The sequence below is a fragment of the Ipomoea triloba genome, chromosome 9 (genome assembly GCF_003576645.1).
Source record: "Ipomoea triloba cultivar NCNSP0323 chromosome 9, ASM357664v1".
Taxonomy (NCBI): Eukaryota; Viridiplantae; Streptophyta; class Magnoliopsida; order Solanales; family Convolvulaceae; genus Ipomoea; species Ipomoea triloba.
Genome location: NC_044924.1, coordinates 15778260 through 15801384, shown reverse-complemented (window position 1 = coordinate 15801384; position 23125 = coordinate 15778260). Strand labels below are relative to the sequence as shown.

Below are 23125 nucleotides of genomic sequence, written 5' to 3'. Positions count from 1 at the left end.
TGACAAAAATGACAATTTGAGACTAAATTTAAAATTGTCACAAAAACAAGGGACCTTTGATGGAATTAACTATATTAAAAATGTACTTTGTATTCATGAAAAGTATATTATTTAAGTAATGATTTTGTATACTATCAAATAATAATATACATTCAATACACAAATAATGTATTTTTTTTATATATTAAAAATATAATCTTTTTATGTTCCACATAAAAATTTCTTCATTAGACTGCAACAAAGAGACTTGTTGCGGAATGATTGTCAATGATGTGGAGATAAATATGTTAATGATGTGGGGAAGAAAACTTACATATGCAAGGAGAACTAAAATATGAGTATAAACAGAATATTATTAAAAGTGAGGGGCTTTAATACTATTATTACCCAAGGTAGTCTTCAACAATCGACACGGCCCCTCAACCGCGTGTGCTTCTGAAAAGTGAAAAACCCAAACAAAAAATTGTCAAAGGCCAAAGCCCCAACAGAAAACCTCTTTCCAGTCTCCACTAATTTGATTCACGTCAAAATCCCAATCTCGATTTCACCTTCAATTTACTCTTCCTCTTACCTTTGAGAGATCGCCATGTTTATGCTTATAAATTGCTCCAACTGCCGGACCCAATTGCAGCTGCCTCCGGGCGCCCGATCCATCCGGTGTGCAATTTGCCAGGCCGTGACTCAAGTCGCCGATCCACGCGCCGTCAATCCTCCGCCGGCTACTCATCATTGGCCCCCTCCGGGTCCTCCATCCGCCGCCTCTCCTTCGCCGTATAACCACGCCCCTCCTGGCCCTCCACCCAACCCTCACGGCCGCAAGAAGGCCGTGATCGTCGGCATATCTTACAGGTACTCCAGGCACGAGCTCAAGGGATGTCTCAATGACGCCAAGTGTATGCGCTACCTTCTCATCAACAAGTTTCAATTTCCAGAATCTTCCATTCTTATGCTCACAGGTACAATATTTTTGTATGTTGATCAAATTTTTATATGTCTATGGAACTTTGATTTGCTCAATTTTAAATTTTTATATTAAAAGAAAAGAAAATTGTGAATTTTTGTTTGTTCATCACTTCTGCCGTCCCGTTATTATTTACTTCTTTATTGGGAAGGAAATTGTAAAGCTATGGAGTTTGGAAGTTCCAAGGCTGCTTGTTTTTGTCATCCATTGTTATGGTAGAAAAATATTTTAATTTGTCTTTCATTTGTTTTGTTTGAATCATCTCTGCAGAAGAAGAGACTGATCCCTATAGAATCCCTACCAAATACAATATGCGAATGGCCTTATATTGGCTTGTGCAAGGATGTCAACCCGGAGATTCCTTGCTCTTTCACTATTCTGGGCATGGCTCGAGGCAAAGGAACTACAATGGTGATGAAATTGATGGATATGATGAAACATTATGTCCTCTGGACTTCGAAACTCAGGGAATGATAGTTGATGATGAAATTAATGCAACAATTGTCAGACCTCTTCTTCATGGGGTTAAGCTTCATGCTATAATAGATGCTTGTCACAGTGGAACTGTCCTGGACTTGCCATATCTTTGTAGAATGAACAGGTAGTTGACTAACTTCTTAAATTCATGTTATTCATTTTCTGCCCTTGAATTTTTGCACAAATAGAAGCACAAATGAGATTCTACAAGGAGATGGGCTTTTATGATTGAATGTTTACTATATTATCCACCCCTTTTTTTTTTCTCTTTTCTGAAAGGGTAGCTTATGTATAAATATGGTGTTGGAGCTCTCTTTACTGTCAGGTTAAAGTCTAGACGAAGTACGCCTGAATGGTGTTAAAATCAATGATGCAACTTTACACATGCTTTGTACCTAAGAGGGTAGACAATAAAGTGAAGTGAAGGCTCATATGTTTCCCAAAAAAAAAAGAAGTTACTGTTATATGCACCCCATGCCATTCATGATTCTCATAAAACCTTACAAGGTTACTTAATGGGAGTCAAGTTTTCTTCAAGAAATGAACAGTTCAATATGGAATCTAATGCATATATCATGTACTCTATGGATTAAATTAGAGGTAATTCCATTTTTGGTCCTAGATTTATAGGTGACAGACTGACAGTCCACTTTTAGTCCTTTTTCAGAACATCCTCCTTTGGTCTTAGTATTATTGTGGCATGACCATTTTTGGTCCTCCGTCAACAAAATCGTCGAAATGTTGTTAAATACAAGGACATTTTGATCTTTTTTTATACAAAGTGGATTGGCCCACTATATTTTAATTCTTATTTTTATTAAAAAATTCATAATTGAAGGCCTAAATGCCCTTTATTTTACGAAATTTAAACAATTTTGTTGATAGAGGACCAAAAATAGTCATGCCATAAATCCACAATAATTCTAGAACAAAAGGAGGATATTCTAAAAAAAGACTAAAAATGGATTGTCACCTATAAATCTAGGACCTAAAATGGAATTAACTTATTAAATTATTTCTATTTACAATATACTTTGTAAGTAATTTGTTAATTTATCCCCTGCTACTTGAATGATGGGAACTAAGTATGTACCATACTTCCATCTGTCTTGGGAAGGAAGCAAGGAACCTTGGAATTCTTTCTTATTTTATCTTCTCATAGTTTTGTTTCCAACTTGTTCTATTGATTTACTTCTTTCTCTTGCCAATAGGAGTGGTCAATATTTGTGGGAGGACCATCGTCCCCGTTCAGGTATTATGAAGGGAACTAGTGGAGGTGAAGCTATTTCTTTCAGTGGATGTGATGATGACCAAACTTCAGCTGATACATCTGTAAGTTTTCTAAATTGGACTTACATGTGAAGTTGGTGCTTAGTGTAGGATGATAAGATTAAAGAAAATTTTTTTGGTGTTTAGGCTCTATCAAAAATAACCTCAACAGGTGCCATGACGTTCTGCTTTATTCAAGCTATTGAGCGTGGGCATGGAAGAACATATGGTAGCATATTGACTGCAATGAGGGCAGCAATTCGAGAGGCAGGAGGTTCTGGAGGTGACCTTGGTGGTGGTGGTGTCACATCTCTCCTCACCATGCTTGTGACAGGTGGTAGTGGTATTGGTGGTGGATTTAGACAGGTAAACAATATAAATATTGTTCTAACTATGTGTTTCTGAAGTATCCTACCCCTTGGTCGTTCAAAGTTCGATTTAAGATTGGAGACATTCACTCTTGTTATGAAGTCATTATCTGTTAATAAAATATAAGAGTTGATGCTTATTATTGCATTGCAATATATTTGGTAATGTGTATCTCACTTGAGTTTTTAACATTATGCTCGTGATCTTGTTGTTACAAGGAAAAAACATAAATGAGGTTTTCTTTGATAAGTAGAAAAAACATACGTGAATGAGTATAGTTAACACGGAGGAATAAATTAATTTATGTGATTATTAACTTAACTATTTAAAGTTGTTATGTTAACAAATGCCATTTAGTAATAGTTCAATAAATAGTAATAGTATTCATGCAAATCCATAAAATTATACCTACTGTTAGTTTTAAGACACCAAATTTGGAATAACTCCACTACTTAGTCCCCCAGGACCCCACCATCCACATTGAACATCTGAACTATTTTCTGCTGCTGCAGAATGCATATTACACCGGATTAGCTAAATGTATATATCAATAATATATAGACCGAAATTGCATGTATGACCAAGATGGCTAAGGATACAAACTTGTAACCACAAGGTCACAAGTTCGAATCACAGCCTTCTTGGTTTGAGCTAGTGGCTGTGGGTTTCTCTAGTCGCATCTGATCCTCTAACGTTTCTTTTCTGTTGCATTTGCTAACAGGAGCCGCAGTTGACTGCTTGCCAGACTTTCGACGTGTATGCAAAGCCATTCTCTTTGTGAAATCCACTCAGTTTACCTTCGTGTTTACTTTTGTTGTGGGCAGGGTGGTGGTGTTGTGAGCTTTCTCTTGTGTCCGTTGTTTATAATACAAAGGATTTTTCAATTATTATGGTGGAATTATACTTCTTTCATTTCTTTCTATTTAAAGGAAACTTTAATAAAAACAAAAAACTATTTGTTAATTTACCTATTATTGCCAGTATTTTTTTGGTGTAATGCACAAGTGTATATACATTCTATATATTGATCCAAATTCCTATCATACCTTTTTTTTTTAATGTGTACGATAATGTAAAATTGGGAATATTTACTCTATTGGTTATTTAGATCATTTTTTGTAATAAATATTTTATGAATTAGTTTTAAAATGACAGAACCTCCAAATTCAAATATAAATACGTTAAATGCTAAAGGATTCGATAAAAGAAAATAGTATTGATTTATATGGAAGCATATGTTATTTTGTCAAAGATTACCAAAAGAGGCATAATCCTAGGCAGAAAGTTATTTTCGTTGCAAATATTCCGTAATTATAGTCATAATAAAAGGGTATCTTAGTTTATTACGGAGTACTTTATTTCATCTTTGATCTTTCTTTTTCATTTTGATCATCAATTTTAATTTATTTTTATTTTCAATTTTAAAATAGTGTTTTACTTTTGGTCTAAAATATTTCTTAAAAATTAGTGAAAATATTATAAAGACAAAGTATTTTGCATATTTTAAATTAATAATATAATAATAAAACAAATTATAGTTGAGAATTAATGATAAAAAAATTAATGTTGTTAAGAAATAAATAGTGAAATAAAACCAGATATCTCATAATATACCAAGGGGAGCGTGCATAGTCCTGATAGATATAGATGAGATGATGACTAATTCTGTTTTAACTCTCCTAAAAAACCTATTCTTTTGACCATCTCCTCATATTTTTTAGTTGAATTTGTTATCATTAGCAATAAATAAATAAAAGAAATTAGAAAAATAGAAAATAAAACTGTATACACAGAGAGACACATACTCATATTTTTATTTTAATTGTATAAGCTTAAACTCTCTTTCCCTTTCTAATTTTATCTCAATAATATCTCTCTTTGTGTAGGTCTTTTGTCATAACATACTAACATAGAGTCAACTCATTATGTTTTAACTCTCCTTTTTTTTTTTTTTTTTAGTAAAGAGATAAGCTATCATTAATTCTAATAAAAATTATTTTCATTAATTCTGACTTAGTTGTTTTAACTCTCCTAAAAAGATTATTTTTGACCATTTTTCTGTGTTTTGTAGTTCAATTTGATACATCAGCAATAAATAAATAAATAAAAAGAATTTAGAAAAATAGAAAATAAGAATTTATACACAGAAAGACATACTCATATTTGTATTTTAATTCGTATACGCTACTCTCTCTCATTTTATCTTAGTAATTTCTCTCATGTAGGTCTCTAGCCAGAACATACTAACATAGCGCCAACTCATTCTGTTTTAATTATTCTTTTTATATATATATATATATAAAGAGATAATCTATCAGTAATTCAAATCAAAACTATTTTCATTAATTCTGACTTAGCTGTTTTAACTCTCCTAAAAAAACTATTTTTGACCATCTCCTGCTTTTTCTTTCTTTTTTTTTTTTTTTTTTTGGAAATACCATCTCCTGCTTTGTAGTTCAATTTGTTACATCAGAAATTAAAAAAGAAAATATAATTTAGGAAAAATAGAAAAGAAGAATATATACACAGAGAAAGACACATATTCATATTTTTATTCATATAAGCTTAAACTCGCTATCTCTCTCTCTCTAAATTTATCTCACAGTAATTTCTCTCTCCGTACGTCTCTCGCCAGAACATAAAGCTCTCTGTCTGTATCAGTGCGGTGGTGGTGCTCATGGTTCCCGCCAATCGCCACTCTCATTGAAACCCTAGTTTCTTCATCGCTCCCATTTATCTTCGTTTCAGGTAACTTATCGAACTCCGGGGAAAAAAATTGAAAAATTTTGTTATTGGATTTTTCTGTTTATATTGCGGTGTCAGTGGTGTTTATTTATTATTGTTTTTTTTGGTATTTTTGATTTTTTAAAAAATAAATTTTCGATGGAACCTTGACGTTGGTTGAATCGATCGGTGGATCTGTGTGTACAGAAAAGATAGCGGTTTTTAAGGGTTTGGATATATGTCCCAAAATCAATACAGGAAGACCGGCCGACCCGTTAACTTCAATCAGCACCGCGGTGGTAAAAGCGGTGGTGGAGGGGGTAGCTCCGGCCCTCCTCCTAATCCCTCCCTGTCATCCAATAGAAGGTAACCCTGACCTTCTTGTTTTTATGCGATTTTGTGTATGCAATTAATTCAGGATATGTTGCATTGTGTTTGTATTTGTTTGGAGAAGTTAGGGTTTCTGTGAAGATTACACTGTTCAGTGACTAGCTCCTAATTTTTTGATATTTATACTCTTTTCATTAGCTTCAATAGGAAGTATAATAATGCACAAGGAGGGCAACCTAGGGCAAGTGGCCTGAATGCTACTTCAGAGGGTAATGCTCCATCTGCAACTCGAGCAGTGCAGAATGGTGCTCACCAGCAACAGCCATTATCTGGTATGTGATGTAATTGACTGCTGTTATTCCATCTCTTTCCCAAAAATAAATGGATGAATTCTGAGAAAATCATTGTTTATCCTGTAAGAGGTCAGCCTGGGGGTGGTGAGTGAGGGGATGATTAGTAAGATTTGTATAATGTGAGGAATGTCGGAAGAAGGTTATTCACTCATTGTGATCACATTTTTTGGTTAATGGAGATTTTGATTTTTTGTTAACTACAACTACCATGTAGGTTTCTACCCTTATTGTTGTAATTTTTATTTCAGGAGTGTCAGATTTACCTGTTACAGCTGCGAGTATACCTCCTTCAATTACTCCTTCTAAGCCCTCTGATGAAGCAACACAAAAAATGGCTCGAACTGTGCCAATAGCCCCATTGTCTAATGTTGACCCTACTGGTCCCGACTCAAATACAGCAGTTGCTCCTCCCAAAGGTGTGCTCCATAGGACATGATTTGTTACATATTTTATATGATTGTATTTATTTCCTTTAGGTGGATAATAATAAATCATATTTACCTCTGTCAAATAATTTCCTTTTCAAGTTTCGACAATTAGTTGATACTGTTACTATTTTCTGATGGTTTAGCTCCAGGAGATGTATCTAGGTCCTCTTTCCCTCTTCAATTTGGCACAATAAATCCTTGTTTTATGAATGGGATGCAGGTATTAATAAGTTTCATGTGGTTTGATATTTTTTTGTTAATTTGAAATCTCTCCTGAAAATTTCTTCATGTTGTGTCTGTAGGTACCTGCTCGAACAAGCTCAGCCCCACCAAACTTGGATGAACAGAAACGTGACCAGGTATGACCCTTTGTTCATCTTCTCCTTGTTTGACAGTGAATTTATATAACTTCACATCTGCATGGCAGAGGTCTAGATAATAATAAAAATAACAAATCATCATCATCATTTTATTATTTTGATAAGTACAGAGCTGTATGTTAATTGCCATGCATATTGCAACCTCTAGAGTAACTTTTAGTAAGAGATATAGTACTTATCTCTTGAAAGCTGAGTCTACTTTAGTCATTGTCGTTTGATGTTAAATTATCTTTTGCCATTTGATGTCAGTTCATTCCCAAATACCTTGTCATATGGGAATTAATAACTGAATTGCTTTAGAGGAACATATGAGTTTTGTTTTGGTAAATATCTAAAATTTAGACGGCATGTTCGAAGCTGAGATTGTATTTCTTTTTTCCCTTCACTGAATACTTATCTGGCAGGTTCGCCATGAGTCTTCAAGGGCTGTACCTGCGCTGCCAACTCCATCATTGCCTTCCAAGCAACCACTGCCAAGAAAGAATACAGGGACAGTTGACCAAGCTAGTACTGGTGAGTCTCATCCTGTAGTGGCCAGGTCCAAGAGGGATGTGCAAGTTTCAGCTCCATCCCCTGTGACCCAAAGTCAAAAGCCTTCTACTCATCCGTTGCCAGGAATGCCTATGCAAATGCCATTTCACCCGCCTCCTCACCCTGTTCAATTTGGTCCACAAATTCAATCTCAGGGCATGTCAGCAGCACCTTTGCCTATTCAAGTGCCAGTGCCCCTACTTGGGAATCCCCCTTTGCAGCAGCCAATGTTTGTCTCTGGTTTTCCACCTCACCCAATACCATCTCAAGGAATCATGCATCAAGGACAAGGTTTAAATTTTTCATCTGGAATGAGTCCTCAGATGCCTCCACAGTTGGGAAATATGGGAATGAATATGCCCCCACAATTTCCTCAGCAGCAGGCTGGAAAATTTGGAGGTACTCGCATACCTGTAAAGATTACTCATCCAGAAACACATGAAGAATTGAGACTTGATGGAGCACCTGGTCCAAGGCCACATCCTAATATGCCACCTCAGTCACAGTCTCTATCCTCATTCCCACCTACTCATTCTATTAATTATCACCCTAATTCATATAATAACAACAGCCCTGTCTTTTTCCAACCTTCAAATTCTCTTCAACCTAATAACACACAGAGTTCTCAGCCTGCAAGGTTTTTTAATCAGGTCAGCAGCCCTTCTAATTGTACCAGGAGCTCTGTTTTATATTTTTACAGAAAATAACATTTATCAAGGCATTGGCTAATAAATAAACTAGTAATGGTGTTGCATGATATTATCTCCTTTTATGAATTCTGATGCAGGTGACAGTAAAACCAGCTTCTATTGTGTACGGAGAAAAAGACCAGTTACCTTCAGTAAGTTCACCCACTGCAAAAGATTCACAGAAACACTCAAAGCTCCATGGAGCAGCTTCAATTCACACCCAAAGAGATTCTCAGATGTCATCTCAGAGTTCTGTGCCTCAGTCAAAACCTGGTGATGGGTCACTGCCTTCATCAGTTCCTGCAGCTAGTAAGCCATCCACTGTAGTTGTAGGTTCTTCTCTGGAAGGTGCACCATTGTGTTCATCTTCATCAAAGACAGCATTGGTTGAGAGTTCTACATCAGTGCCAATTGGCACCACTGAAGAAGCACCAGTCCCCGACTCCAAAGATTGGCAGAAAAAACCAGGCCATAGAGGGCCTCAATCCATGCAGGATCAGGTACTTTGTTGCCTTCTTTTTAATAATCTCAGTTATGTGGCAGCTCTTAGTAATTATTTTTTTTATTGCTTTGAGTTTTTCAGATTGCCAAACAATCTTTAGTTCCGCCTTCTCTGTCAACAGTAACCAGAGAGGTTGATATGCCTGCTTTGGCGACTAATGTCAATCTGGAAACTACTAGGGAAGCATCATCCATACATTCTACTGACTTGGATACTATTGATGCTAAAACCAAGGAGGGCCAAACACAATATTCTTCCAATCCTTCTGGCACTATGAGTTTTGAAGGTGACCCTCCAATGCCTGAAACCTTGAGTAAAAATGACAAAGACTTGAAGTTGCAAAAGAGTCTCAAACAAGATAGCAACACTTCTGGAGCTTCTTCAGAATCTGTTTCCTTCAAGGCTTCTGAACTTATCAACCAAACTGAAGAGTCCTCTTTACAGAGAGTTACTGATTCCATTGATTGTGGCACTTCAGTAGAAACTACACTGAAGAAGTTTGATGGATCTGCCATAGGTTCAGTTGAAGGTGATAGCAAGGATCATAGTTTGTCATCATCCCTTTCAGTGATAAAAGATGTAAAACCTGATGATAGCCCATCATTAGTAGGTCTATCTGCTCGCGATGGTCATGTGGCCAGTAAAGAAACTGATGTCTCAACATCTGCTACTGGAAATCAGGAATCTGATCCTCGGTCTTGTCAATCTCTTTCCATGACAACCTCAAAAGGTGAAGATGAAAATACTGAAAGTAATACTGCTGGTTCCTTTGCCAAGGAGAAGTCTCTGACAGAGCAGAATATGCAAAAAAGTACCACTAGAGGAAAGAAAAAGAAGAAAGAAATATATAAAAAGGCAGATGCTGCTGGTGCAACTTCTGATCTTTATATGGCATATAAGGGTCCAGAAGAAAAGAAAGAAACTGCCACATCTGCAGAAAGTATGGATAGCACCACTAGTGATGGTTCAAAACCAGTCACCCCTGAAGTTGTGCAAGATGTGTCAAGCAAGAAAGGCACCCAGATCAAAGTAGAGCCTGATGATTGGGAAGATGCTGCTGATGTTTCTAGTCCAAAGTTGGAAACTGCAGAAAATGGACAGCGAGTTATTCAGGGATTTAAGAATTATGGTGAAGATGGTGATGGAACTGGAACCAAGAAATATTCAAGAGATTTCTTACTTAAATTTGCAGATCAATATATCGATCTTCCAGAGGATTTTGATAATAACACTCCTGATATTTTGGGGTCAGGGATGGTTGCTAATGTGAACTTTTCACGTGAGTCTTACCCAAGTCCTGGTAGGAGTCCTTCTGGTGTGTCTAGATCAGATCGTCGTGGAGGTGGCGTGGCAGAGGATGACAAATGGAATAAACTGCGTGGATCTGCTATGCCCGGGAGGGATGTGCGGCTGGAATTGGCTTATGGTGGTAATCTTATGGGATTCCAACCTGGCCAAGGAAGTAATTATGGTGTTTTGAGGAACCCTCGTTCACCATCACCAATTCAATATGCCGGTGGCATCCTTGCAGGGCCAATGCAGTCCATGGGTCCTCCAGGAGGTGTGCAAAGAAATGGTGTTGATGCTGATAGGTGGCAGAGGGCTAGTGCATTCCAAAAGGGGTTAATGCCTTCTCCTCAGACTCCTTCACAAATGATGCACAGAGCTGAGAAGAAGTATGAAGTTGGTAAGGTTACAGATGAGGAGGAAGCAAAACAGAGACAACTAAAAGCAATTTTGAACAAGCTTACTCCACAAAACTTTGAAAAATTATTCCAGCAAGTTAAAGAAGTAAATATTGATAATGTAACAACGCTTACTGGTGTTATTTCACAAATTTTTGATAAAGCGCTGATGGAACCAACTTTTTGTGAGATGTATGCCAACTTCTGTCATCACCTTGCTTCAGAGCTACCTGATTTGAGTGTAGACAATGAAAAGATCACTTTTAAGAGGCTGCTTTTGAACAAGTGTCAGGAAGAATTTGAGAGGGGAGAACGTGAGGAACAGGAAGCTAATATAACTGATGGGGATGGCGAAACTAAACTATCAGATGAAGAGAGAGAGGAGAAAAGACTAAAAGCTAGGAGACAGATGTTGGGAAACATCAGACTGATTGGCGAGTTGTACAAAAAACGTATGTTGACAGAGAGGATTATGCATGAATGCATCAAAAAGTTGCTAGGTGAGTATCAGAATCCTGATGAGGAAAATATTGAAGCATTGTGTAAGCTAATGAGCACAATTGGGGAGATGATAGATCATCCTAAAGCCAAGGAGCATATGGATTTTTATTTTGAAATGATGTCAAATTTGTCAAACAACATGAAACTCTCATCTAGGGTAAGGTTTATGTTGAAGGATGCAATTGATTTGAGGAAGAATAAATGGCAGCAGCGAAGAAAAGTTGAAGGACCAAAAAAGATTGAGGAAGTGCATAGGGATGCTGCTCAAGAACGGCAAGCGCAAGCTAGTAGAATGTCTCGTACTTCTAGTATGAGTTCTTCTGTTAGAAGGGGTCAACCAATGGACTTTGTTCCCAGAGGTTCAAGTATGTTACCTTCTCCAAACTCCCAGATGGGTGGTTTCCGACCTGTGTCCCCGCAAATACGGGGTTATGGCGGTCAAGATGCTCGGACGGATGAGAGACAACATTCTTTTGATAACAGGACTTTTTCAGTTCCTCTGCCACAGAGATCCCTTGGTGATGAGATCACCCTTGGACCCCAGGGTGGTCTTGGAAGGGGAATGTCTTTTAGGGGACAGGGAGCTGCACCAAGCATCCCTTCCACAGATATGCCAAGTCCAGGTGATTCGCGAAGAGTTTCATCTGGTCTAAATGGCTATAGTCCTATGCCAGATCGGTCAACCTATGGCCCAAGGGAGGAACTCGTGCCAAGGTACATGCCAGATAGGTCTAGTCAATATGATCAGCCTGGTACACAAGACCGGAATATGCCTTATGGGAGTAGGGATCGCAGTTTTGATACAGCTCTTCCCACATCGCCTCCTTTCAGAGGTGGAGGTGGAGGGGCAAGCTTTACGCAGAATGTTCCTTTGGATAGTGCATTACCAGAAGAACACTTGCGAGACAAGTCCTTGAATGCTATTAGAGAATTCTACAGGTATTACATTGTGCTAATAATCAGTGTTAGATATACATTGTATACTTTATCATGCTTTTATTCTTTGGTTTTTACCCTAACAACATATTTTATTATCTAAGTATGAATTAACAAGAGCTCTCTCTCTCTCTCTCTAATGGCAGTGCTAGAGATGAGAATGAAGTTGCCTTATGTGTGAATGAACTTAATGCTCCAAGCTTCTATCCTTCAATGATTTCTATTTGGATCACGGATTCTTTTGAGAGAAAGGAAAAGGAGAGGGATCTTTTTGGGAAACTACTTGTCAATCTAGCCAAATCTGGAGATGTTATCTTAAGTCAAGATCAGCTTATTCAAGGGTATGCTATTTGTTGTTTGAGTGTTTGAGAGGAAATATAATAATAGTGAGTTTGATTATGTATGTGTTTTCGAATTTGGCAGGTTTGAATCTGTTCTGAGTAGCTTGGAGGATGCAGTAAATGATGCTCCTAAAGCAGCAGAGTATCTTGGTCATCTTTTTGGGAGAGTGATAATAGAAAATGTGATTCCATACAACGCAATCGGGCATTTAATATATGAAGGCGGGGAGGAGCAAGGACGGCTGCTAGAGATAGGGCTTGCTGCAGAAGTTCTTGGAAGCACATTGGAGGTGATAAAGTCGGAGAAAGGTGAGTCTGTATTGCATGAGATATGTAGAAGCAGTGACCTGGTGCTAGAAAACTTTCGGCCTCCTGGATCTAACAAGCAATGGAAACTAGACAAGTTTATTTAGGTGAGGTGGATAGAATATTGAGAGAGAGATTGTATTTGGTAGAAATTGGTGTCTAGCTCTGCTTAGGTCGTCACGCTTATCTTTTTCACAAATATAATTTTGATTTTGAATGGGGAATTTTTATGCAGGGTTTGTCCTGTGTTGGATGCTTTCAATATTATTATTATTTGGTTTTAAAAGTGGGAAAAGTTAAGTTGAGCTTTCTCGAGGGATTTTGGTTTTAAATGTAGTTGCTTGCTTGCTTAAATTCAAATTTTTAGTTTCCCATTATTTTGGAGTAGTAGTATATACTATATAGTGGCAGGTCGCCGAATTCCTTCCATGCACAACTCTTATTTCTTGGGTGTTTGATGGACTGTATTCAATTGAAATGTTTTCCTTTGACTCTCTATCTCGACTTCTAATGGTCTTTTAAGTGACCACAAGATGTCCTAAAAGGACTACAAGTGATTTTTTTAACTTCAGAATTATTGGAGGTCATTTAAAAGTCGAGTAAATCACTAATGTTCGGAAGATCATTGGAGATATTAACTGACATAGAAATTATAGTGTTTGGTTAAAGGAATTGCAATTTCTCTCATTTCGTGAAATTGTAATTTATACTATTTCATAATGAATTGCAATTTAATGGGTAAAGAAAAAAGATTTATCAATTTTTTTGTACCCTTAATTATTATTATTATTACTTAAGGATATATTAATCTTTATATCACTTTTTTTTTTCATTCCTAATAATTTTATTCTTACATATATCAAACAAAAACAGAGGCTTGTGAGGGGTGAATTGGGTTCCGCTGGGAGTCTATCTTGGAGACAACATCCCTCCCTCGGATTTCTCAATCCCCAAAGTTGATTTCTCCCTCTGCCTTTTCCAAACTTGATTTCCATATCTCTCAATCTTCACCATTTAACATTCCCCAACATAAAAGGGAGTTTGGGTTCCCCAATTCTTGGTAGTGAATGAGATTATTTTAGTCCCATCATCCACGTGATAGATATGATACCATTCAGCTAAAGAAATTACCTAAATTACTTTGAAAACTTATGACTCAACTCCAACCTCCTCTAATCGCTGCCCAACTATCATTGCGACCTTTGAATAGCAAAACTATACTAACATTTGAGTCCATAAACGAAAAAAAAAACTAAAAATTAACAACATAAATTAGCAAACCAAATAATAAAATTCATAACTTATTATCACCAAACCATTATAAATACAAGGATGTAAAGGCATTCAAGAAATAATTATACTATAAACAGGTCTACATGTCAAGATAGACCACTAATCGTGTTCTTTTTAGTATGTTGGAGATTCATTTTTAATGTACTGTAGATTCATTTTTAGGTAGTATATTAAAATAGACTTACAGTACGTTAAAAATAAGCTTTGGTGTACACTATAAAAGTTAAGCAGTGTTATAAATATTATTTTATGGCCATTATCCCACTAGCCAATATTTTTGTGTCTCACTACCCCTTTATTTAGTGGGTTAGGTACAATTATTATAAGATGTATATATACTTACACTTATCACTGAAAGTTGGGTCTTGAGTTATAGAGTTCATCATATATTCTTCTCTTTTCTACTCTATGTGATTTTGAGCGTAATTACATAAGATTCACACGAGAATACATCCGGTTTTACAAGCAGCAACTTTTATGAGGAAAGGTTAATTGAACTGTAATTTCAGAAATTTTAATTTTTAATATGGATTGACTTACCATGATTGGTCACAAAAGGTCGACGCAAAAAGCATGCCAATTTGTTTTTATTTTTTGTTGATTTTTTGTTTTTTTTTTGTTGAAGTTATAATGAACAAATTTTTTTTTTCCAATTCGTCCAAGAATCACAAGGGTCACCTCTCCTAAATACTTAAACTTAAAATTTTGTGATTGTCAAATTAATTATTCATCCAACTCAATTGGAGTTTTTTTTTTTTTTTTGCAAAGAAAAAAAAACTCCAATTGAGTTAGATGAATAATTAATTTGACAATCACAAAATTTTAAGTTGGAGTTGTTCATGTAATGACTAATGATGTCCCCACTAGTGAAATGTAGTTTTTCAACAAAAAGCATAAATTTAGGGACGTAGGAAGTGGTCCATCACAGCTCGTATGTATTTTGTATTTAGTGCAAACAAGTACGTACATTATTTCCCCCAAAAAAAAAAAAGTACGTACATTAAAGTGTTATTTATTGAACACAAATATCATTTACTGTGCACTGCCCTACAGGCTACAGGACAAGCACAGCACACCTTCTCGGCTTCTCCCAAATCCATTAGGCAAAAGGGTCAAATAGACACATGTATTAACACTGATTGTTTTTTTTTTAAGTAGTATTAACACTGATTGTTCATCCAGCACCATGAACTAAAATATGGTCCATCTAAGTCATTATACTCCTAATTATTTTTCATCTAACATTTTTAGCCTATTTTTAACAAGCAACCCATCTAATTTGTTGACATGGAAAAATAAAAAAATAAAAAATGATGACATGTTATTTATATGAATGTTTTGGATGATTTTACCCTATTTCATTAATGAAGAAAATGATTTCTTGCAATGAAATAGGGTAGAAATCAAAGTTGTTATATAATGTTTTAATTACAGTGTACTACACGACTGTGTATGTATAATGAGATAATCAAAGTTGTTCGGCAATGAAATTCCATGAAAATCGATATATTAAAATTAAATATAATAACTTAAGATATTATATTGGGTAAATTTTATTATTTTTTTAAAAATAATTTAATTTTTATATATCAATTTTCATGGAATCTCATTGTCGAACGACACTGAATACCCCGCTATACATATACAGTACACTCTGCTATACATACACAGTACACTGTAGTTGAAACTTTATATAGCAACTTTGATTTTTGCCCTATTTCTTTCCAAGAAATCATCCAAAAATACAATATTTTAAGTTATTCAGTTATCCAAAAATCCAAAAATATTAATTTATTTTTAAAATAAAATAAAATTTACCCAATACAATATATCTTAAGTTATTATAAAAATAATTTAATTTTCATATATCGATTTCCATGAAATCTCATTGCCGAACGATAGTGAATACCCTGCTATACATACACTCATGTAGTTAAAACTTTATATAACAATTTTGATTTCTACCCTATTTCATTGCAAGAAATTACTTTTTTCATTAATGAATATGGTAGAAATCATCCAAAGCATCCATATAAATAACATGTCATCATTTTTTCTAATTTATTTTTCCATGTCATCAAATTAGATGGGTTACTTGCTAGAAATAGGCTAAAAATGCTAGATGAAAAATAATTATGAGTATAATGACTTAGATGGACCATATTTTAGTTCATGGTGCTAGATGAACAATCAATGATAGTACATGGGCCTATTTGACCATTTTGCAAATCTATTATATTTTTGCATCCCCAAACCCTGCAAACACTTCTATCAAATTTATTATTTACAGAATCACCATAATATCAAATGATACAATACATATGACTATTTTATCAAAATTTTCCTTCTACAACTATAGTGAAACACAGTATGAATATCATAGTATTTCACTAATTAACATTCATAAATGATAATATACGATACGGCAATAGTATATAACAATATTACGTATAACTTTTTATTTTTAGTTGATATATTTTCCGTCTCATTTTATATATTTAGTTAAATTAACGATGTTTGACTCTAGTTATTTATAATTTAATATTTTATAATATTTAATTTAATATTAGTACATAAATTTTATATATATTAAAGTTTTTCGTATGTAGTAAATCAATGCATATATAAGGTCTGAGTACTAAATTGTGAAGACGAGCAATGCACTTATCAGACACAGACGATGAACTAGTTCAAATCGTGGTGCAAAGGAGATTTTAACATGCAAAGATAAAATCAAGAGGAAAGTAAAGCATGCACAAGAACATAGTAAGTTTGGTAACCCAGTTCGAAAAAATCATTTCTACATCTGGGGGCACCACAATATGGTCAGCCCAACTCTTCATTCCATAATCAACTGAGTGATATTACTAAATAATTGTTACTGAACCACAACCATCGTACAATGTTGAAGTTTCTTGAAGAGATGGTACAAGATTTTTCAATCTTTACAAGTTGAGGCTCCCCCTCAATTGCTACTCTCCCGAGTTGCTATTGTGGTTGACGACCCTATTCATCAAGCATCAATCGACTTGAGTTGAATAAGATTCATCAAGTTGCTTCATTTAATCTCTGAGATAAGCCTTTGAAAGAATATATGAAATATTCAGAGTAATTTCTCGGAATTCATCAAAACAATCTGAATGTAGATGAAGAGTATTTATAAAAGTCTTTCCGGATTATGCTCTAACTGAATAACTATCTTGAACATCATCTTGAACTGATCTTCTGGTCTGGTTCACGTATGATCTTTCGTCTTCATGTTGAACTAAGTCTTTTCTATAGTAAAAACTTAATCTAATACAAATACATCTTGTACAAAATAATTTGTTTGAACTACTGCATTATTCCGTTAAACCAAAACAACTAGGAAGAGTAAAAATTACTTAAATTGTAAAAATCTTTCTTCTCAAATGATTTCATTTTATTAGCACACACATACACACACGAATAAAAATTTATAAGAGAATATTAAAAGAAAATAAGTTAATAAAAATTAGGATAAAAAATACACTTTTAACCATTGAATTGTTTCACTTTTAAAAATTTGGTCATTGTAAGTTAATTTAAACAAACTTAGCTCTTTAATTGTTCATAATGTAACACTTTTAGTCTCTAGTGTTTAGTTGTCAAACTTCATTAACATATAATGTTATTTTTATCATTTAATATCAATATTCACGGATAAAAATGGCGTTTCATGGAAAGAGTAAAACTTTAAAAATTGTATTGATTCTAAATGATAAAATATAATCTCATAAAAAATAGTTTTTTAATAGAGTTTGATAATTATATCACATTAAGGACTAAAAGTACAACATTATGAACATTTAATGGGTTAAATTTGTTTAAGTTAATTTTTAGAGACCAAATTTCTAAAAATAAAATAATTAAGGGGTTAAAAGTGTTGGTTTCTTTAAAAATTAATTTAAGGGAAAAGGTACAAATAAGCCATTGAACTATTTGGGAATTAGCAATTAAGCCATCGGACTATTTGGGAATTAGCAATTAAGCCATCGAACTCGAATAATCTCCAAATAAGTCACTGAACTTAAGAAAACTTAGCAATTAAGCCATCAAACTTCAATAAGCTCCAAATAGGCCACTGAACTCAGGAAAACTAAGCAATTAAGCCACTAAACTCAGGAAAACTAAGCAATTAAGCCACTAAACTAGAAAAAAAAAATTAACAATTAACATTTTTAATAGGTCATTTGTCTATTCCGGTCACCGGCGGCGATTTTTCCAGTGACCGGCGAAAACTTTCGGCGGCGACGGTCGCAGGAAAAGTCGTCGCCGGTGGTCGGAATAGGCAAATGACCTATAAAAAATGTTAATTGTTATTTTTTTTTCGATTTAGTGGCTTAATTACTTTGTTTTTCTGAGTTCAGTGACTTATTTGGAGCTTATTTGAGTTCGATGACTTAATTGTTAATTCCCAAATAGTTCGATGGTTTATTTGTATCTTTTCCCTTAATTTAATTAAATATGACAGATCAAATGGTTACACAAGAGTAACATTTATCTCTTTTCATATTCATTAAAAAATTAAAAATTAAACAACTCTAGTCAAATTAGTTGAGTTACTTGAATCCTCAGTGTTCACTGCGTCTATATAGTTAGGTCACAAAAATCTTCACTATCTGTGACTGTGATCAATCCATCCCACCTTATCATGTAAACAAGATTTTTAGCATCATTTTGAAGCTAATCTCGTTTTAAATGTGATTGATCCGCGTGGGAGCAGCCAAAATGAAGAGAGCTGACTTAATAGGATAGGCTCTCGCTGTTGAAAGTGGCAGTTCTGATATGTTAAAAAAAAAAAAAAAAAAAGCACACGGAACCCATATGATTATTCTTGCAAATCTGTCAAAAGCAAATCATCCCCGTGAGTGTTGATTGAGAGAGACAGGAGAGAAAGGGGCCAACCACCAAGCAGTCAAACTAAACAACAGTTGAAGAAGATTCACAAATGCAAAACAAACCTTCCCAGATACGCACACACAAACATGTATCTCTATCTTTAAATATCTGAACCTTAATTTCCTTTATTTTTATTTAATCTTTTGACTTCTCAGAGTTTCAACTTTCCTGAGCCCCAGGAGTCCAAGCGGTTGAAAAAAATCAGGTAAAACCCCATTCCCTACATTCAACTCTTTATATATATGTTTTTTTTTTTTATAATCCTATTGAAATTCTGAGAAATTTCTTGACCTTTCTCTCTCCCTACATGAATGTTTTAAAGTTAAGGTGGTAACTTAGTCTGGGTAGTCCTTAATTTTCTCGAATATCCATTCTTTTTCTATCTGAAATGTTAATAGTTTCAGTTTTGGGACGAATCTTATTACCCTGATAGTTTTTTTCCTTTCTACTAGTTTATTGAACATTGAATTGGTAGAGAGGAGGGGGGAAGAAGATGAATTGTTTGCTATACTTCAAGGATAGAAACAAAATCAGGTAAAACCCCATTGCCTACATTCAACTCTTTATAGTTATTTATTTATTTATTTTTATAATCTTATTGAAATTCTGAGAAATTTCTTGACGTTTCTTTCTCCCTACCTGAATTCTTCAAAGTTAAGGTGGTAACTTAGTCTGGGTAGTCCTTAATTTTCTTGAATATCCATTATTTGTTTCTATCTGAAATGTTAATAATTTCTGTTTTCAGACGAATCTTATTACCCTGATAGTTTTTTTTTTTCCTTTTTACTAGTTTATTGTGAGGGAGCTGCTATTGAACATTGAATTGGGAGAGAGAAGGAGGGGGGGAAGAAGATGAATTGTTTGCTATACTTCAAGGATAGAAACAAAGGAAAGGCACAAAAATCAGCACCAGTGTTGAAGGAGCAGAGCAAATCATCAGATATTTCAGGGGCGGCTGAAAGGGCGACACGCTCTTCATGTTCAGCCTCGTCTCCCCGTAGTTTCTCTGAAGCCTATGAGGGGAAAGCTCAAAACTTGAGAGAGTTTTCCTTCAATGAACTTAGACAAGCAACCAATAATTTCTGCAGGTTACTTAAGATTGGAGAGGGCGGTTTCGGGTGTGTGTACAAGGGAATGGTTAAGCCAGTTGATGGTAAGGGTGACCGAATTGTGGTTGCTATTAAGAAACTCAGCAGAGATGGTTATCAGGTATATATAGTCCTCATTTGTGTTTGGAATTTTTTCTTTCTAATACATACAGAACCCTAGGTGTCTATAGTGTGACCTAGCTCAGATACCACTTGTTAGGATCGAGCGTTTATCACTACGCCAAAAGTTATAGCTAGTAGCGAATGTACAATTTTATTTCCTTATACTGCCACACATTTTCGAGATGTTGGGTGCTAGACTTGGCCCTTTAGGCCCTTTACCGGCCTCCGCCCAACAATTCTCCAGCCACCGGGTGCTAGACTTGACCTTTACTGGCCTCTGCCCAACACTAGGCTTCCTGTCAGTGTCCCTTTAAATTTCAACTGCTTAGTTATTCTCTGTTTTCACTGTAGGGACATAAACAATGGGTAGCTGAAGTTCAGTTTCTTGGGGTTTTGGAGCACCCAAATCTCGTCAAACTAATTGGATATTGTGCTGTGGATGGGGAGCGAGGCATTCAACGACTGCTTGTATATGAATTCATGCCAAACAGAACTCTCGAAGATCATCTTTTCAGTACTGCTTATCCACCTCTTTCTTGGCTAAGAAGACTGCAAATAGTCCTTGGAGCAGCTCTGGGCTTGACTTACTTGCATGAAGAATTGGAAGTTCAGGTTTGTTTGAAGTTTGTGTGAGAGCATTTGTGCTATCTATCTGTGTGAGAGTTTTTGTGCCTCACTGCCTTTAATAGTTGCATTTATCAACTACTCCATTAATCCACCAGAAAATAGTGTTTAAAAAATGTATAAAATGATGAGTGTGGCCAATTTAGTGATGTGTACAAACTACATGTTATCACAAATACTTCGAAAACTATGGCCGGTTTCATGGAATTCCAAACATCAATTCTCTCTCTCTCTCTCGGGTATTACCCCATAATGTTATGGCTTTATCCGAGTCGTAAGAAACTGAAACAACAATTAGGAACTGTTTTTTTTATGCTCATGATTTTGTGTTTTTATGCCATTGCGCTTCTATGTTTGTTTCTCGAGGGATTCTCTATTTCACTTACCAATGAAAGTTGTCTCCATGTAATGGTACAAGTAACACGATCTAAGCAGCTTTATATGTATGATATAATTCTTCTTTTACATTACTTGGAAGTATATGGTTCTCTCTGACCATTCTTATGAACTAATGCTTTTTCTTTTATATTTGTTTTCAAAAGAAAAATGCTTTGGTAAACAAAAGAAGATACTGGCAAATATTGCATAATCTTCGTGATGATGAGTTTGAACACCATTCTTATGTTTTTTCTAAGCTGTTGTCATTTTGAGCTAACCCCTTGTGCAAATGGCACAGGTTATCTATCGAGATTTCAAGTCATCAAATGTGTTATTAGATAACGATTTCAAACCAAAGCTCTCGGACTTTGGTCTTGCAAGGGAGGGCCCGACAGGTCTGCACACTCATGTTTCTACAGCGGTACGCTTTCTTCATCTATCTTTTGCTGACATGTAATATAAAATGTATGAATTCCATAGTTTTTGAGGAACACAACTTGTTTTCGGGTGATGGGGGAAACCCGAGGGTATGCACTGAGTAAACCCTACCTTGTGGCCCTAGCCTGCAAATGACCACAAGGAGGTAAACCAGTCTAAATTGCTCATAAGTGACTGGCTCAAATCAAGAGGGTTGGGATTTGAACTCGTGACCTTGTGGTTAACCCTAGCCATCTTGACTAGGGTTAACCCCACACATAAGTTTGGTTGTAGGGACAAGTGACCCCTAACCTAAATAAATGTGTTTTGTTTCTGTTACCAGGTTGTAGGAACACATGGTTATGCAGCCCCCGATTACATCGAAACTGGTCACCTTACAGCTAAGAGTGATGTTTGGAGCTTCGGTGTTGTACTATACGAGATCCTATCAGGTAGAAGATCACTGGACAGAAACAGACCTAGATCAGAACAGAAACTGTTGGAATGGGTTAAGCACTATCCTGCTGACAGTCGGAAATTCAGCATGATAATGGACCCGAGACTGGAAAATCAGTATTCACTAGGAGCAGCTCGAAAGGTTGCAAAGTTAGCAGATGCCTGTTTGTCGAAGAATTCAAAGGAACGGCCCAAAATGAGCCAAGTTGTGGAATCCTTGAAACAGATCATTCAGAGCTGTGGCGGTGAGAGTAGCCCCTCGCACGAGTGCGTGGAAGACGATCCAGTTGATGACGAGAAACCCAAGCAGATGGGACCCGCAGAATCAGCGAAAAGGCGGATGGCACAGTTGGCCAAGCTAAGCGAACATGTTGGTGGAATCAGCAGAAGAAGGTTTATGATGATGCAGAGAGCCAAAGTTACATGATAAAAGGCAAGCATGCATTTTTTATGTGAAAGCTTCAGATATGAAGGAAATTTGATATTTCTATCAATCTGAAACAACGTTAACAAGACCACGAAACACATGTTCAAAGTAATTCAAAGTAGTGTCACAGGTCTCAGGTTGTAGCCATATGTATGCCCATCTTGGCTGTTTATGTTGGGGCCAAAATTTTCTGAAATTAATGCAAATCCGGTTGAACAAAGTTGAAAGACTTCAATGAGCTAGAATAACACCAAAATTCTCCAATATACTTTGATTAATAAGTTATATGTAGATGTCGTGAGGTTTGATTGGAGAAATTGTTTATTTTTTATGTTGGGCGAAGGCTGTGATGGACCAAGTCCAACATTTAGTGCTAGGGGATTGTTGGACCAGACTCTCAAATCTAGCACCCTGTCTCTTAAAAATGCTGTGGCTATATGTAAGGAAATAATGTTGCACTTTTGTTGTGAGCTATAACTTTTTATGTGTGCTCAACGTATGATTCTAACAAGTGGTATTAAGCCCTAACAACTTAAGACCTGTGACACTACTGGTATGTTGGGGCCAAAAACCTATCCTGTTGTTTATGGTAAACCTAGACCGGTGATTGGCTAAGT

General features: G+C 35.7%; 3 protein-coding genes across 5 annotated transcripts; all 3 read left to right on the top strand.

Moving 5' to 3' along the window:
• Positions 1-430: 430 nt before the first annotated feature.
• Positions 431-4119, top strand: LOC116031037 (metacaspase-1-like). The gene is made up of 5 exons (XM_031273467.1): positions 431-956; positions 1232-1562; positions 2650-2770; positions 2855-3073; positions 3798-4119. The coding sequence occupies exons 1-5, from the start codon at positions 587-589 to the stop codon at positions 3855-3857; spliced, it is 1101 nt and encodes a 366-aa protein (XP_031129327.1). The 5' UTR covers positions 431-586; the 3' UTR covers positions 3858-4119.
• A 1526-nt stretch (positions 4120-5645) lies between these two features.
• On the top strand, positions 5646-13131 carry LOC116030098 (eukaryotic translation initiation factor 4G-like). 2 transcript variants are annotated; one of them, XM_031272224.1, is made up of 11 exons: positions 5646-5824; positions 6008-6166; positions 6338-6462; positions 6732-6899; positions 7055-7131; positions 7214-7270; positions 7696-8472; positions 8610-9011; positions 9095-12138; positions 12282-12476; positions 12559-13131. In XM_031272224.1, the coding sequence occupies exons 2-11, from the start codon at positions 6039-6041 to the stop codon at positions 12887-12889; spliced, it is 5304 nt and encodes a 1767-aa protein (XP_031128084.1). In that variant the 5' UTR covers positions 5646-5824; positions 6008-6038; the 3' UTR covers positions 12890-13131. The 2 variants fall into 2 exon arrangements, with proteins under 2 accessions (XP_031128084.1, XP_031128083.1); XM_031272223.1 differs by having other exon boundaries at positions 6329-6462.
• A 5769-nt stretch (positions 13132-18900) lies between these two features.
• On the top strand, positions 18901-22772 carry LOC116028474 (probable serine/threonine-protein kinase PBL19). 2 transcript variants are annotated; one of them, XM_031270193.1, is made up of 6 exons: positions 18901-19200; positions 19448-19529; positions 19786-20204; positions 20558-20818; positions 21507-21629; positions 21969-22772. In XM_031270193.1, exons 3-6 carry the CDS (start codon positions 19848-19850, stop codon positions 22506-22508), a joined length of 1281 nt encoding a protein of 426 aa, XP_031126053.1. In that variant the 5' UTR covers positions 18901-19200; positions 19448-19529; positions 19786-19847; the 3' UTR covers positions 22509-22772. The 2 variants fall into 2 exon arrangements, with proteins under 2 accessions (XP_031126053.1, XP_031126054.1); XM_031270194.1 differs by lacking the exon at positions 19448-19529.
• The last annotated feature ends 353 nt before the right edge of the window (positions 22773-23125 follow it).